Consider the following 13,380-nt stretch of genomic DNA (forward strand, 5'->3'; position numbering starts at 1 on the left):
TGAAGGGGAGAAAAAGTACGCACGTGTGTGTCAGAGAGGGAAAGAACGGATGATGGAGAGAATGGAAGAGAGAAGGATGTCTCGCACCTCAAGCCCAAAAGTTCCTCATGCCTGCTGTGCAAAAATGGATTTGAAGAATAAGGGTTTAAGAACCAGAACAAAAGTTGAACTCTCATAAACCAGTTGTAGCTTTGATGTTTGTAAGACGAAACAACAAAACTGTGCTGTGGGTGGTGGTTAGAAGAGTATGGTGAGAAATAGGACAGGTTTGGATCCTGTAACAAACTTGCACAGGATCTAAATGAGTGATGGGAGCCTGTGGCTCTCCAGATGTTGCTGGACTACAACTCCCATCATGCCTCACAGTTGGTCATGCTGGCTGGGGCTGAGGGGAGTTGGTGTGCCCAACAATAGGGCCACTGTAACCCCACCTCTCATCTAAACACATTCCAATAAGACGACATGGAAAGAGGCATTATCAAGAGTCCAAACTGTAAGAGCCAAGGGAATATACCATGTGAGGAGCAGAAGTTTTAGTTGAAAGGCACCATATATGAACCACGGTGGAGGTGACAGAGTAAGACATTTCGGACAGAGGAAAATGGTTATATGATGCTGCTTGTGTTTGTGCTGTTTAGCTTATTTTTTTAAGTTGTTTTATTCATAGTGTTTTCTAGAATGTAGTGGCTTTAGTGATTTGTTAACTATTCTATGTGATTTGTGTTATATTTGTGACGTTCCATTCTGTTTTCTTATTTATTATTTGTGAGCTGCTTTGTGATTCATGTGAGTCAAAAGCAGCATAAAAATATAATAAATGGAAATGGAAAATGGTTTTCTCACTCCACGGACAAGAGGTTAGATCTCTAAACAAACAGCATTCCGATTGTTATAAACAACTAGGTGAAAGCAGTGATGAACTCTTGGCATTAATTATATAGCTATGCATATTGCATGATCACTTGACTGGATATAATGTGGGAGTCGAGAAATGAAGGAACTGGAGCAACACAACTAGAAGGAATATTGGCTTTGATCTCTAGGGGGGGGGGAGAGCAGAAATGAGAACCTGCAGCGTGTTACATAGCAAACCTGGAAAGGAACCAGTTTCAAGGTCCAGCTTGTTGTTTGACTTGCTCGGTTTTTATTAGATCTTCCCATTCCTGATCTTTCTCAATGGGGGGGGGGGGGCTGCAGCTTTGCTGCCAGCAAAATTGCAAGCAATGATAAGCCTGATTAGCAGCACAGAAGGCAGTCGAGGAGGCCCTGGACTAACTACCACATGGTATGGTTACTAGCTAGCTTGATGGACCTCTGTGAAAACTGTCTACATGGGCCATTGTTCTTTGAAGGAGGGATGGTGACCTAAAAATGACTGGCTCAAAATATGCGGTGGACACACATCTTCTGATGCATGATCAGACTTCTTATTGGAATAGCTCCATAGCCCACAGAACTGAATGGAGAGTCTCTGCATTCCATTTGTAACCACAGCGCAGTAACCACTCAAAACGTGTCTGGTCTGTCTTGCTGATCACAGTTGCATCTATTTGTTTTGGGTTTTTGAACCATAGCGTTGTGGTATGACAGCACACTACATGCCCCTAATGAGAGTAATTAAATCCCTGCTATGAAGCGTGTGAGTTTGTTTGTTTGTTTGTTTGTTTGTTTGTAGGGTGGACCAAATGATAGGAACAACCACCCTCTGAACATACTGAAAGAGGTTACTGTGGGAAGGGCGATGGCAGCATTTAGGAATAGGCATAATCCCCTGCATGGGGAGATTAATTTATAAGGTTGTGACAGGCAGAGGACAGCACTGGGCTCAATTCCACGCTGATTCATAACCTGTATTCATTTATGCAGAACTGTACCATGCTATCATTCTTGCAAATGCAAAATAACTGTAACAAACAACCGCAGAAGCAAATGGAAGAATTCTCCTGGCTAGTAAGGCAGCAATGATATGTACTAAACCAAGGCTGCAATCCAGTATCCACTTATCAGTGAGTAAGGCCTACTCTACTGAGTAGAGATGCCTAGGTTTGTGCTGTAAATGAAATTCTTGCAACAATAGCACAACTATAGCACAACCTCTTTTTTTGGCCAGAGGGTTGCATTCCCTTTTAGCCAACCCTCAGAGGTGTGCATACAAGTGTGGCCTAAGCAAAAATGGGCATCGCCACCCCACATTCCCCCTTGCACACATGCAGACCACAGATGCCCAAAACACAACACAACACAAAGGAAGAGGAGTTTGCATCAGCATTATTACACATCATGTGTTGTGTTTTTGGAGGGTAGTTCTCTTTCCTGCTGCTCAGCTAATTGGGAAATTGCAGAGAGGGGTGACACCCAGAGGTGGCATGCACACAGATAACTGCAAGAACACAACACATGCACACACTCATTGGACCTTTCCAGCCAGTGTCTTCTTTTGGCACAACTAGCTGTCCGGTTCGCCTCTCCTACCAGCTCTCTGCAATCATTTCTCCCCTGGAAATGACAGGTTTCAGGGACCTGTGCTTTTGGACACGGCACAGAGCCACCTTCCTCAATTCTCACCTTTCCTGAGCTGGCTGATTCTCACCTTTCCTGCTGTTAGGAGAGAAGGGTAGCCCTGATCTGCCAGAAGAAGACTTCAAAGATCCAATGAAGTCATCAGTAACTCAGAAGACTCCAAGGCAGCGGAAGACTGTGATCCTGCATTGCTGACAGATCGCCCCCTTTCCAGTCTGGGTGAGACAGACTTCAGACAGAGGGCAGGGTCTTGGCCAGGGCTTCAACAAACTGAACAAAGAGGCTTCATGCTGCAGAACCAGCTGGAAGGGCAAGTTTGCCACCAGTGAACTAAGAAAGGATAAGGGCAAAGTAGTGCATTGGGAGTGCAATGTCCTACTGGGCATTTGGAACAGCGTTTGCAAGGGCAGCTGAACACATGGGAGCTGAAGAATAAATCTTGGGAGGGTGGGGATTTGAGACAGCTGAAGTTCTGGAGCAGGAAAAGGACTGGACAAAAGAGCCAAAAATAGCTCCAAGCCAGGGACTGGAACCAATGCATCCTCCAAGTACTGTGTCAAGAACTGCAGCAGATGTTGCTGGACCACAACCCCCATCATCCCTGACCACTGGCAATGCTGGCTACATCTGAAGGGAGTCCAACAGCATCTGGAAGGCCACAGCCCTTCAATAGAGGGTGATCCCAAAGCCACGCACCATAAGGGATGGGAAACTTGTGTCCCACCAGATGTTGCTGGCCCACACCTCCCATCGTTCCTGGCAGATGGCCATGCTGCCTGGGAGATGGAGTCCAATAATAAATTTGGAGGGCCACAGGTTCCCCTCCCTTGCTATAGGATAAGTTACCATGCATGCCTGGAATGTCCTCCAACTGTGAAATCCCTCTCACGTACAATTTTTGGATTCCCTAACTGCCAAAGAGCATTGCAAAACATTTCCAGGGTTTGTGCTGCAGAAGTATCATGTTTGCAAATGTTAGCTGCGCCCACAAAGACCAGCATCCGTGCACTAGCTTTTGTGATTTTTAACCAGGCCACCGCTCCAGAAATGGTCCAGGACTTGCCCTCCCGTAAAGCCTACACATGCCCTTAACCACAAGGCTAAACCTCCATAGATTACCACACCATACAGTAAGGCTGGATTTTACTGAGCACATAACAAAGAATGCTATTTTTAGAACATGGCACTCTTAAGTGGACATTTTAAAGAGGAACCGACAAAAGTTAGAATGTACTTTCTGGTAGTAATTACCTCCTACAAATGTGACTCATGCCTGCAGTTTGAATGTATACGTTTGATGTCCCAAAATCAGCAGTCTTATAAATAAATCTCTGAATCACAGACAGAAAGCCTTTAAGTGTTCAAATATTTCTGGCTGCTCTGGGAAGCAAGTTTTTCGTTTAAGCTTTTAACTTCATAACAAAATTCCAAAGTCACAATGTTGATATTTAAGGTAGGCAAATGCAGATAAAAGGCAGCCTGCGAAGAGAGATGTGTATAAGCATCATGTTCTTTCCCTTGTCTTGTCCATATAGCTCTGTAAACACGAAACCAGCCTTGCAAAGTCGGGACGTGAAGAGCAGAGAGGCCGGGATTGTTTTATTGGGGAAGGACTTGCAGCTCAGCACTAGAGGACATGCTTTACGTGCACCATGTTCCAGGTTTAGTTCCTCACATCTCCTTCTAAGGTAGCAGAGGCTGGAAGGATCCCTGTCTATGTTTGAAGAGCTGCTGCTGGTCAGAAGAGGCAACCCAGAAGATCAGAAGATGGACCCATGGACTGACTGTATATAATGCTAATACTGCCAGGGCCATTGGTCCATGCAGCCAAGAACTGAAAACTTTCTAGCAGGTTGACAGTGGTGGGGAGAAACCTTTGGCTCTCCAGGTGTTGAACTGCAATTGCCATCAGCACCAGGCAGTGGGGCCAATGGCTTGGGCATGATAGGAATCGGATTCCAGCAAGATCTGGAGGGCCATAGCTTCCCACTCCTGCTTTGTAAACTGCATTGCTAAAACCAAAAACAAAGTGGTGTTGTAGACTTTCCTTATTGCTCAAAATACACCAACGGCAACAGTGGGTGGGGCAATCGAAGGTACTTAATGGACAGCAGATAACATACAGCTCTGTGTAACTGTGTCAGTTGAGGCAGGAGGTGTGTCCGCATTCAGCGTTATCACTTTAACAAATTTGCAGCAACTTGCAGATGCAGGAACTGGACAACCTGGTGTCTGGGAAACATAGATAATGCATTTCTCAAACTCAGCGTCCTCCTTTCTTCTTACCTTTTCCAGGACAAGGTTGTCGTAGCTTTCAGAAAGCCTACTATTTACCTTTTTCTTTTTGCTTCTAGTCCAAAGATATTGGCTCAGTCTTTAATCATTTTTTTATCTTATTGCCATGTTTGAGGCATGCTGATGGCTTGCCTTAAACCTTTGTTCTCATCCCAGAATTCTGCCACTTTGGTCCAGCTCACCAATGGTTCTGATCAAACTAACGCTCTACCTTACACATGAAGGTAACAATCCTATGGACTCTTAACTCAGTGGGACTTACTTTTGAGCAAACACCCACAGGACTATGCTGGGTCATATTTATTTTGGAATAAGCTTTCATGGACATCTCTGTTGGCAGGTATATTATACATACACGGGGGGGGGCATGGGGGCAGAGGAAATGTATTGCAAACAGTGGTGCTGCAATTTCACACTGGACTAAAATTTAATCAACAAATTTGTTTCCAGTCAAGACTAGAACACTACAAAGCACTTTGAAACTATTTGTCTCGCCTTAGGTGCTAAATTAGCCTTGCAAGAAAAACTTATGTCACACATTGGGCTCTGACAGACTTGCTGATTTCCTGTGCATTTCATGGCCCCATTCTTCAGTCCACAAAAGCTTATGCCACAATATAAAAAACAGTGTTGTGGGGCTTTTATTTATTTATTTGCTACCAACAGCTTAACACAGCTGAATCCCTCTGGAATTCATTATGATCATATTACTTTTCTCTTTTGACCTCTTAACTGGATCTTTAATTTGCCCCTTTAATATTCTGCTTTTAGTTTTAGTTTTTGAGGCGTTCAACAGTTTGGCTCCTCCTTGACCATTCTCCTTTGATTTGCTGTCCGTTATCTCTTCCTTTTCCCTACGTCTGGAATGGTCTTCCTGGACACATTTGTCATTCTTCCTCTCTTAAGAAGTGTAGAAAAAAAATGTGCATCTTTTTGCTTCCCTTTTCCACCTAAATCTTCTCTCTCTTCGTCCACTCCTCAGAGATTTCTTATAGTTTAACATATAACTCAATAATATATCCTGCAACTTACTATAGTGTTTCCATTTCAAATTTAAATTTGGAGCTATAATTATTTGCTCTGTTCCTTCCCTCTCACCTGTCCTATCCCCACATCCCTGTTCCGTCTCTTTTTGCAAGCTACTGTGGACAGGAACGTACATATTGCACCATTTGTCAAAAGCACCAAACACACCTGTAAGTACTATAAAAAATACTAAACGATTAAAATGGTTGTGTAAAAGTGTCCATTGTCCTCAAGAAGAAGTGGAGAACACCTTCAGAACACATTGCAAGATACTCCAAATAGGAAAACCGGTCTTTATTTTCAGTTGAGATGCAAAACAGCAAGCATTATAATGATCCACTTCTTTACCAATTGTACTTATCTGCCCATTCTGTTATGTCCAGAATCAGCGATGAAAACCCCACGAAGTCCTAAAATTAACTGCATTTTTGGTCAGTCCGAAGGAAGAAAACAGCTTTATGCTTTATCTTTCGAGAAAGCAATGTGTTAACAAAGAATTGGGGAGGGGGGGAGAGTCATGATAAGCTCTTGCTTTGTCCTTAATGCTCCCCCTTAAATCAATTTTCAGCTTCTTCTGAATTTGCTGCCTGTTTTGCAGCTGTTCTCCACTGCTGGATTTGCCTGCATGTCACTGAGGAATCCAAGGAAACATTTAAGCTCTTCTGCAGCAAAAGGAAGGAACTGCTGCCAAAAAAAGGGGGAACTTGCTGATGGAGGTCACTGCCAGCTGCTCAGCCAGGACTTCAGCATTCTTAACTTATACTAAAGAATATTTACTCTGTGAGGTCACCCATTCTTCTGCATTTATTCTGAAAATAGTGGAACAACCTTAGAAGATACTTCCTCGCACCAGCAAGGGGGTGCTTCTTTCTTGCTTCTATGCATGTATACCTAACTGGATTAAGACAGATGCTGTATACACAACTGCCAGGTCCAATCCAGCCATGGGGACTGTGTATGCCTGCGATCCCCAATGTGGTGCTCATGGACAACATGGCATCCAAAGCCCCCGTCCCCGTTTTTAATGTTTGGAAAGGCAGAGTTTGCCCGGGTGGGGGGTTTCCTTTTTTCATAAGTGGGTTAGCCTTTATCTTTGCGCTTAGTTGTTGGGGTGTGTGCATGTGTTTTGCCTGTTGGGGGGGGTGTCTAAGCATTGCCAGTTTTACTTCTGTGAAATGCCCTCAACGGTTTTTTTCTATAGGCTTTTGAATGTGCCCATGGGCTCTTAAAAGTTGAGGAGCCAGGGTTGGCACTGCTATACAGGAGGGTGAAGTGACCAGCTTTAGACAGCACCGTGAAGGGGAGATGAATGAAGGCATGAATTAAGTGTCTGAATGGTGTAGCAAGACTTTATTATCATAGCAGGGCGGCACCATTTTGGCTCCGCCTCATGCAGAAAAATGCCCTAAGCTGGCACTGGTGGCATGTGTGCAGTTGGATCAGGGTCCAAGGATGTAATCCATCTCCATTAAGAGTAATTGGGCATTTTTCCAATACCTTCAGTGAGAAGCAGACCGAATCCTAAATCCTTTTCACTAAGTCCTGATATTGGAGCAGAAATGTTTGTTTTCTTCTGGGCTTGATTCAACTTTGCTAGGAACAGCATTCGTTCTTCTCAGGTGCCTCCCTCTCCATTAGTGTTGGAAAACGTCACTTGTTGAAAAGAAATTTGTAAAGTGAGATGGTTCGTGGTCTTTCTTTGCACAAAGGTAAATGTTCCAAGCCAATCTCCTGAGTGTTTGATTTCATCAGCATGCAGAAAGACAGGGCCTCAGGTAGGGAGGTGCTTACACATTACCAACCCCCCACACACACACACATTCCCCGCCCCCCACAAAAGGACATGAATTTCCATAATATTTGTGCGCTGCAGGGAAAGTCAACATTATGCGCTCCAGACGTTGGACTACAAGTCCCATTAGCTCCACCCAGCATAGCCTCCATGAATTTGTCTCTTTGTCTTCTAAAGCTGTCCACATTGATGGCCACCAATGTCTCTTGTAGAAAGAGAATTATGGGTGAAATACTTTCCTTTGTCTGTCCTGAATCTTCCAACATTCACCTTCATGGGAAGAGGGCCCTGAGTTCTAGCATTATGAGAGATGAAGAAACCCATTTGCACGCCATGCATGATTTTATACTAGATGTTGAACTAGAAAGGCCTTTGATCTAATCTAGCAAGATGCTTACATTCCCATATAGGCTTGGTCTACACACAGCGGAATGAAGGGGCAGAATCCTAGAATGGTAATATGGACCGTGCAGATTACAAGTTGGGGATGCAATTTTCAACACATACACCCCCAACACACACAAAAACTAGGGATGTTATGAGCAATCCCATACTTATGAACAGGATCAGGGTGTGCTCACCCCAACCCTGCAAGTCACTGTGGCTTCAACCTCCTCCTTCCCCAAGGCATCCCAGAGGTTTGCCATGTGCCAGAAGGATGGCAGAGGAGGTTGTGGTGGTATCTCAAGTGTTCCACTGTAGCAGATGATCGTTTTTCCTGAGCTGGACTAACAAATCTTAGTACCTCAGGTGGGAAAATGATGTTCTGCATGATTCTCATGGAAGGACCCCAAGGGCCAGCTCAGCAGAAATTGCACATAGCGCATAATTTTTCCTGTTCAGGTTGCTGGGGATACTAGTCCCACTCTATCCCCCAGCAGGCTGGGGAATGCTGCCTTCTAGGAGCAGGGCTTGGGGCAAGGGAAAGAGGTAGCAGGGGCTTTGCAAATAGTCACTTGGAACATCTGCAAAATGCTCAGGTTTTTCCTTCCCTCGGGGAGAGGCTGCTGTAAACCAGCATCCCGTGCCACTTCAACTATACTGGGAAAGGCAAGCACAGTGTAAGGATTACGGCCTGACTGAGCGAAGACGAATTAATAAATCACCCAGTGAGATTTCTGTCTGCAAAACAGTTGCCATTCCTGCCCTCCTTCAGCAAGAGCATTCATTCCTGTCCTGCTAGTCTCAAGATCTCACAGCCAGCATCAAATTAATGCATCGCGCTTCAAAATATTTACAGTACAATGTCCTTAGAACGAGCTCAGAGGAGCATTAGCATTGGGATCACGGTGAACTTGGGAAAATAAGCCAGGTCACAAAGCATTTATTATACAAAGTTTCCCATTACATGATCTGACTGACTGCTAGGAGGGTTAGGATGTTTCTTGAGTGACTAAAAATATTTGGCCGAAATCTCTGAAACAGGGAACTCGTGGCCCTCCAGATGTTGCTGCACTTCAACGCCCATTGTCCCTGCCCATTGACAAGGCTCACTGGGGCTGATAGGAGTTGGAGTGAAACATCAGCAACTGCAAAACCTAGGAACTGATATAATAATAATAATAATAATAATAATAATAATAATAATAATAATAATAGAATTTGGAAGAGAGAATGGAGGAATAGAAGTGAGGTCACCAGCAAGAGGACAAATCCAGTTCTGGTCTCCATCCCCTCCTTTCCTTTCTTCCAGAGGTTAAAGCCTACCTAGGACCATGGCCCTCCCTCCAGTGAATGGCAGCTGATTTTGAGGAGTTAAGGAAGCAGAAGAAAAAGTGACCAGGTCCCACATACTGGGGGGCACACAGAAGGTAGAACAACTCACGTCCTGCCCTCTTCAGCAGCTCAGTCAGCAGGACTCATTTTGGGGTGCCAGTAGTGACTGGGTGCCCAGATTTTTACAGCCCTGCTAATAATTGCAACAGTAAAAATACAACTATCAATTAAATGCATGGACTGAGGATAAAGCTTCAGTAAACATCTATAGCTGTCTCTTTCATCCTTAAAACAGCCTTGTATGCTGAGAGATAAAGCTGTGAGCATCCTAATGCGTTCCTGAAGCAGTTTATATCTGTAATGCAGATCACAAATCATAGATGCTGCCTCTTAAATTCACGTTTTATATTGCAGGCACGTTTGCCCTGTACATAGGGGTAGTTGCAGCTGTGAGCATCCTATTGTGTGAATATGGTATGTTTTGGTAAACACATAGGGACATGAGGTGCACATGTGTTGGGGAGTTCAGTTTGGCTACAGTTCTCTGCTGTGTGTCCACTGCGTGTTTGCAAGAATACACCCCTGTTTCAGACTTCCCAGCATTTAATTTCTGCCACTAAATGCTATAGATGTCAGATACCTTCTAGAGTGTGAACTAGCTATCACTAAGAATAGCTTCCCAAGTCAAAAAATCTGAATGTAGTTATCTGAAATGAGATGAAATTGAGCAACGTTTTTTAAAAACAAAACAACAGTGCATTTAATAGTGAGGAAAAGATGTGTTCCATTGGGGTGGGGCGGGGGGAGAAGGGGACTTTTCCAGGAAGCCCTTAGGTGCACCTACTGGAAAGCTAGACCATCAGCAGCTGGATGGGTGGATTTTATCTAATAGAGTTTTGAAGCACATATGTAGAAATGCTTTATACAGCAGCATTTAAATAAGAAGCACACCATGCCTAAAGGAATAAGCTTTTAAAAGTGATGGATCCTTTGTATTCACATATAATGCCTTGATGCAGTGCTCTACATTTCCTTCACGAATGATCATAATTTCTCCGGTCGGTACGCTGCTAGAGTATTATTATGCACGCAATTCAGTTCCTTGCCTGATTTTTGCTATGGTTTGTAGCTTGAGGCCTGAATTACATAACATTTCCTTCCGCCTCCTTCCTTTCTTCAGCAAAGCTTGCTTTTTTACAATGTGCTCTGTGTGTTCCCGTTTTTTGCTTTCATATAACATTCTATCACATGCAGATCAATGCCCTGAAAAGACACTCTAATGATAGCTATTTGGGTGCTGATAGACTATGTGGTGTGATTTTGAATATTCTCTGATGCTCTTTGTGACAATTAATTTGCTGTATATTTCTAGTTACACAGAGAAGGAATTTACCACGGAAAGTACCAACGTTTGCTTCTCTCTCTCTGCGTAAGCACATACAGATTTCTGCTGTGTCGTCCAGACCAGTAGGAACAGCACTAACCAGGGAGGCTGGTGAAGAGGGCTTCCCACTGCCCTCCTCAGCACATCCCTGCTGCTGTTGCCAGTCTCCTCTGGAGGAGAGGAAAAGGACCAAAGTGTAGGAGCAGAACTCCTGATATATATGCAGAGAGTCCCAGGTTCAATATCCAGCCTCTTTGGGTAGGACTGGCGATGTCCCCTGTCCGAAACCCTTCATGTCCCCTCTTGAAATGCCTGCAGAAATTCCTAAGTTCAATCGCCAGTATCTCCAGGTAGGGATGGGAGAAGCCCCTGTCTGAAATGCTGGAGAGGCACTCAGTGTAAGGCACCTTCCGATGTTCTGCCTTCCGTTCTTTGGAAGTGCCTCTGTTTCTAGCCATTTCACTGGTTCTGCAACCTACTGGACTCCAACTCCCATCAGCCCCAGCCAACTTGACCAATGGTCAGGGAAGATGGGAGTTGGGGCAACAATGTTCAGGAGGCACCCCACTGGCAACCGCCGCTGGGTTATGTAGTCCTCATGCCAGATATTCCTATCAAAGGCACAAACTGTTTGCAACCATTCTTACGGAGGTATTTTAAAACACCCCTGCCACCATTCTCTTAAATTGTATTGTATTCTATTTTATTTCCTTCTCCTTGTGTTTCATTGAAACTTACACTGTCGCTCATAAGGCACGATGGCACCAGCTACAGCATTTGATCTCTCGCACGGGCATTCTCTTCCTTTTGCAAATTAGGGCACAAGCCTCTTGTCTCAGAGGCTGAAGGATATCATGGACCTTCCTCGGCAGATGCAGAAAAAAATCTGGCCTCAAAGAGGGAGATCTGCCCTTGGAAGCCCTTTCCCAGCCAGCACGGGGGTGGGGGGGTGGAGGACACATCTCTGGGTTACCCCTGCCAATGAAAAAAGTGGATGCCATGCCAGGGTAGTACAGATCAGGATCCTGACACAACCACACATTTGGGGGCAGAAATAGTACTAGCGCTGGCATGTTGATGTTCCATCCTGCTATGACCAAAGTGGAAGGGGAATATTATGTCCAAAAACAAGGAAATGGGGGTTGGGGACTGCTCCCTCCAGTTCTGAGTCTAGAAGGGCTTTGGATTTAGTAGTTTATCTGCCCCAACAGCTTCCCTGATCCAGTACAAGTGCTCTGCCCATTTTTATTTGAATAGATCTAACAGCAGATCCTTAATCTTTAATAAGCCTTTTACCTGTCATTCAATGAAATCTGAAATGGCGCCCGGGATCACTCTCCAGTGAATCTGCCTGCAAATACGATGCATGATTTCTTCCCGTATTAACCTGGAAGCACAAGCAAGAGTTGTGTGACTCATCTGTGCCTTTACTGCTCAGGACTTTCCAGTAAGCTGCAAAACAGCCCTTCTTAAGAGTAAGGACACCGATAATAAGTATTTATTAAATTCATTTTAAACGTTTACATGCCACTCTTCAGTTTACAGAACTCTCAGCATAAGAGCTTGGCATGAAAGCAATAAAAACACTGTCAACTATAAGAGAAACCAGTTGAATAACAGAAACATAGCAGAGAAATAAATTCCATAGAATCAGAAAAAGCACCATTTTAAGTATGCGTCAGGGTGCGTCATGGAAAGCCCAGTCAAATAAAAAGCTCTTTGCCTGGTGCTGAGAAGACATCAGGTTTGGCATCATCCACACCTCCCCTGGGGAAGGCGTTCCACATACACTGTGCATCTCCCTCTAGTTATTGCCCATCTGACTTCACAAAGCGGAACGACTTGAAGGAATGTATCTGGTGATATCATCAGGTTTGGGCAGGCACACACGGAATATAGAAGACCTTCGGAGTCCTAAGCTTTCAAGAGCCAAAAAAGGCAATATATTCTGCACCCTTTAGCTCATTTCCACATTTGATCTCTGCTCCCTATGTGCAGCATGCATGTGCTGCTTTCCTAGTTTATGAACCTTCATTCACACTTTCAACCATGTTTCTTTTTAGCCTTTCCATTACCTTGTCCCTGCAAACCCTTCTTTGGACATGTTGAATCTGCCTTCCTGAGGAGCATAAAAGCACAGCATGGACGCTGTAGAAGAACATTGTATGTTGTGGCTTTCATTCAGTCCTCTAGTGGATTCTCTCCTCGGTATATCAATGGATACCTTAATCTGAACACGGCGCCAGATGGCAATTTTGTGGATATTGATGAGTTCTGCTATATGCAAACACAATATCCAACCATAGTGTCTCGCTTTTTCATTTAGGGGGAGAGGTTCTGGAAGGCAAATATGGAAGAGCTGTACAATCCTCAGTCTTTCCCTCCACATTATTCTACATAATCTAAGGACAAATAGCTACATAGATGAGATGCAGAAGAAGTAACGGTGAGCTAACTCATCAGTGTTTTAATACAGGCTGCACCTCTGTCTACAACATTCAGAGCAGATCCCCGGATTGCTTGCACCCATGCAAACGCAGGCATGTCAGGGAGTTCGTTTCAATGAAGAAACGTTTGCAGGTTTGACCTGGCTGGTTTTTACAAAATCAACTGTGTGAAGGGAATCGTACTGCCTTAGCAAAAAGAA

At 44.3% G+C, this 13,380-nt stretch overlaps 1 protein-coding gene across 1 annotated transcript in view; it reads right to left on the reverse strand.

Annotated features, from left to right (window-relative positions):
- LOC309515715 (uncharacterized protein) overlaps positions 1-13,380 on the reverse strand; it is a 202,450-nt gene that overhangs the window by 164,464 nt on the left and 24,606 nt on the right. The window contains exon 4 of the mRNA XM_082193820.1: positions 12,030-12,120. Within this exon, the coding sequence (XP_082049946.1) occupies positions 12,030-12,036 (7 nt within the window). The 5' untranslated portion in view covers positions 12,037-12,120. The remainder of the gene's footprint in view (positions 1-12,029; positions 12,121-13,380) is intronic.

Source organism: Podarcis vaucheri (assembly GCF_965113315.1).
Source record: "Podarcis vaucheri genome assembly, chromosome: 12".
Classification (NCBI taxonomy): Eukaryota; Metazoa; Chordata; class Lepidosauria; order Squamata; family Lacertidae; genus Podarcis; species Podarcis vaucheri.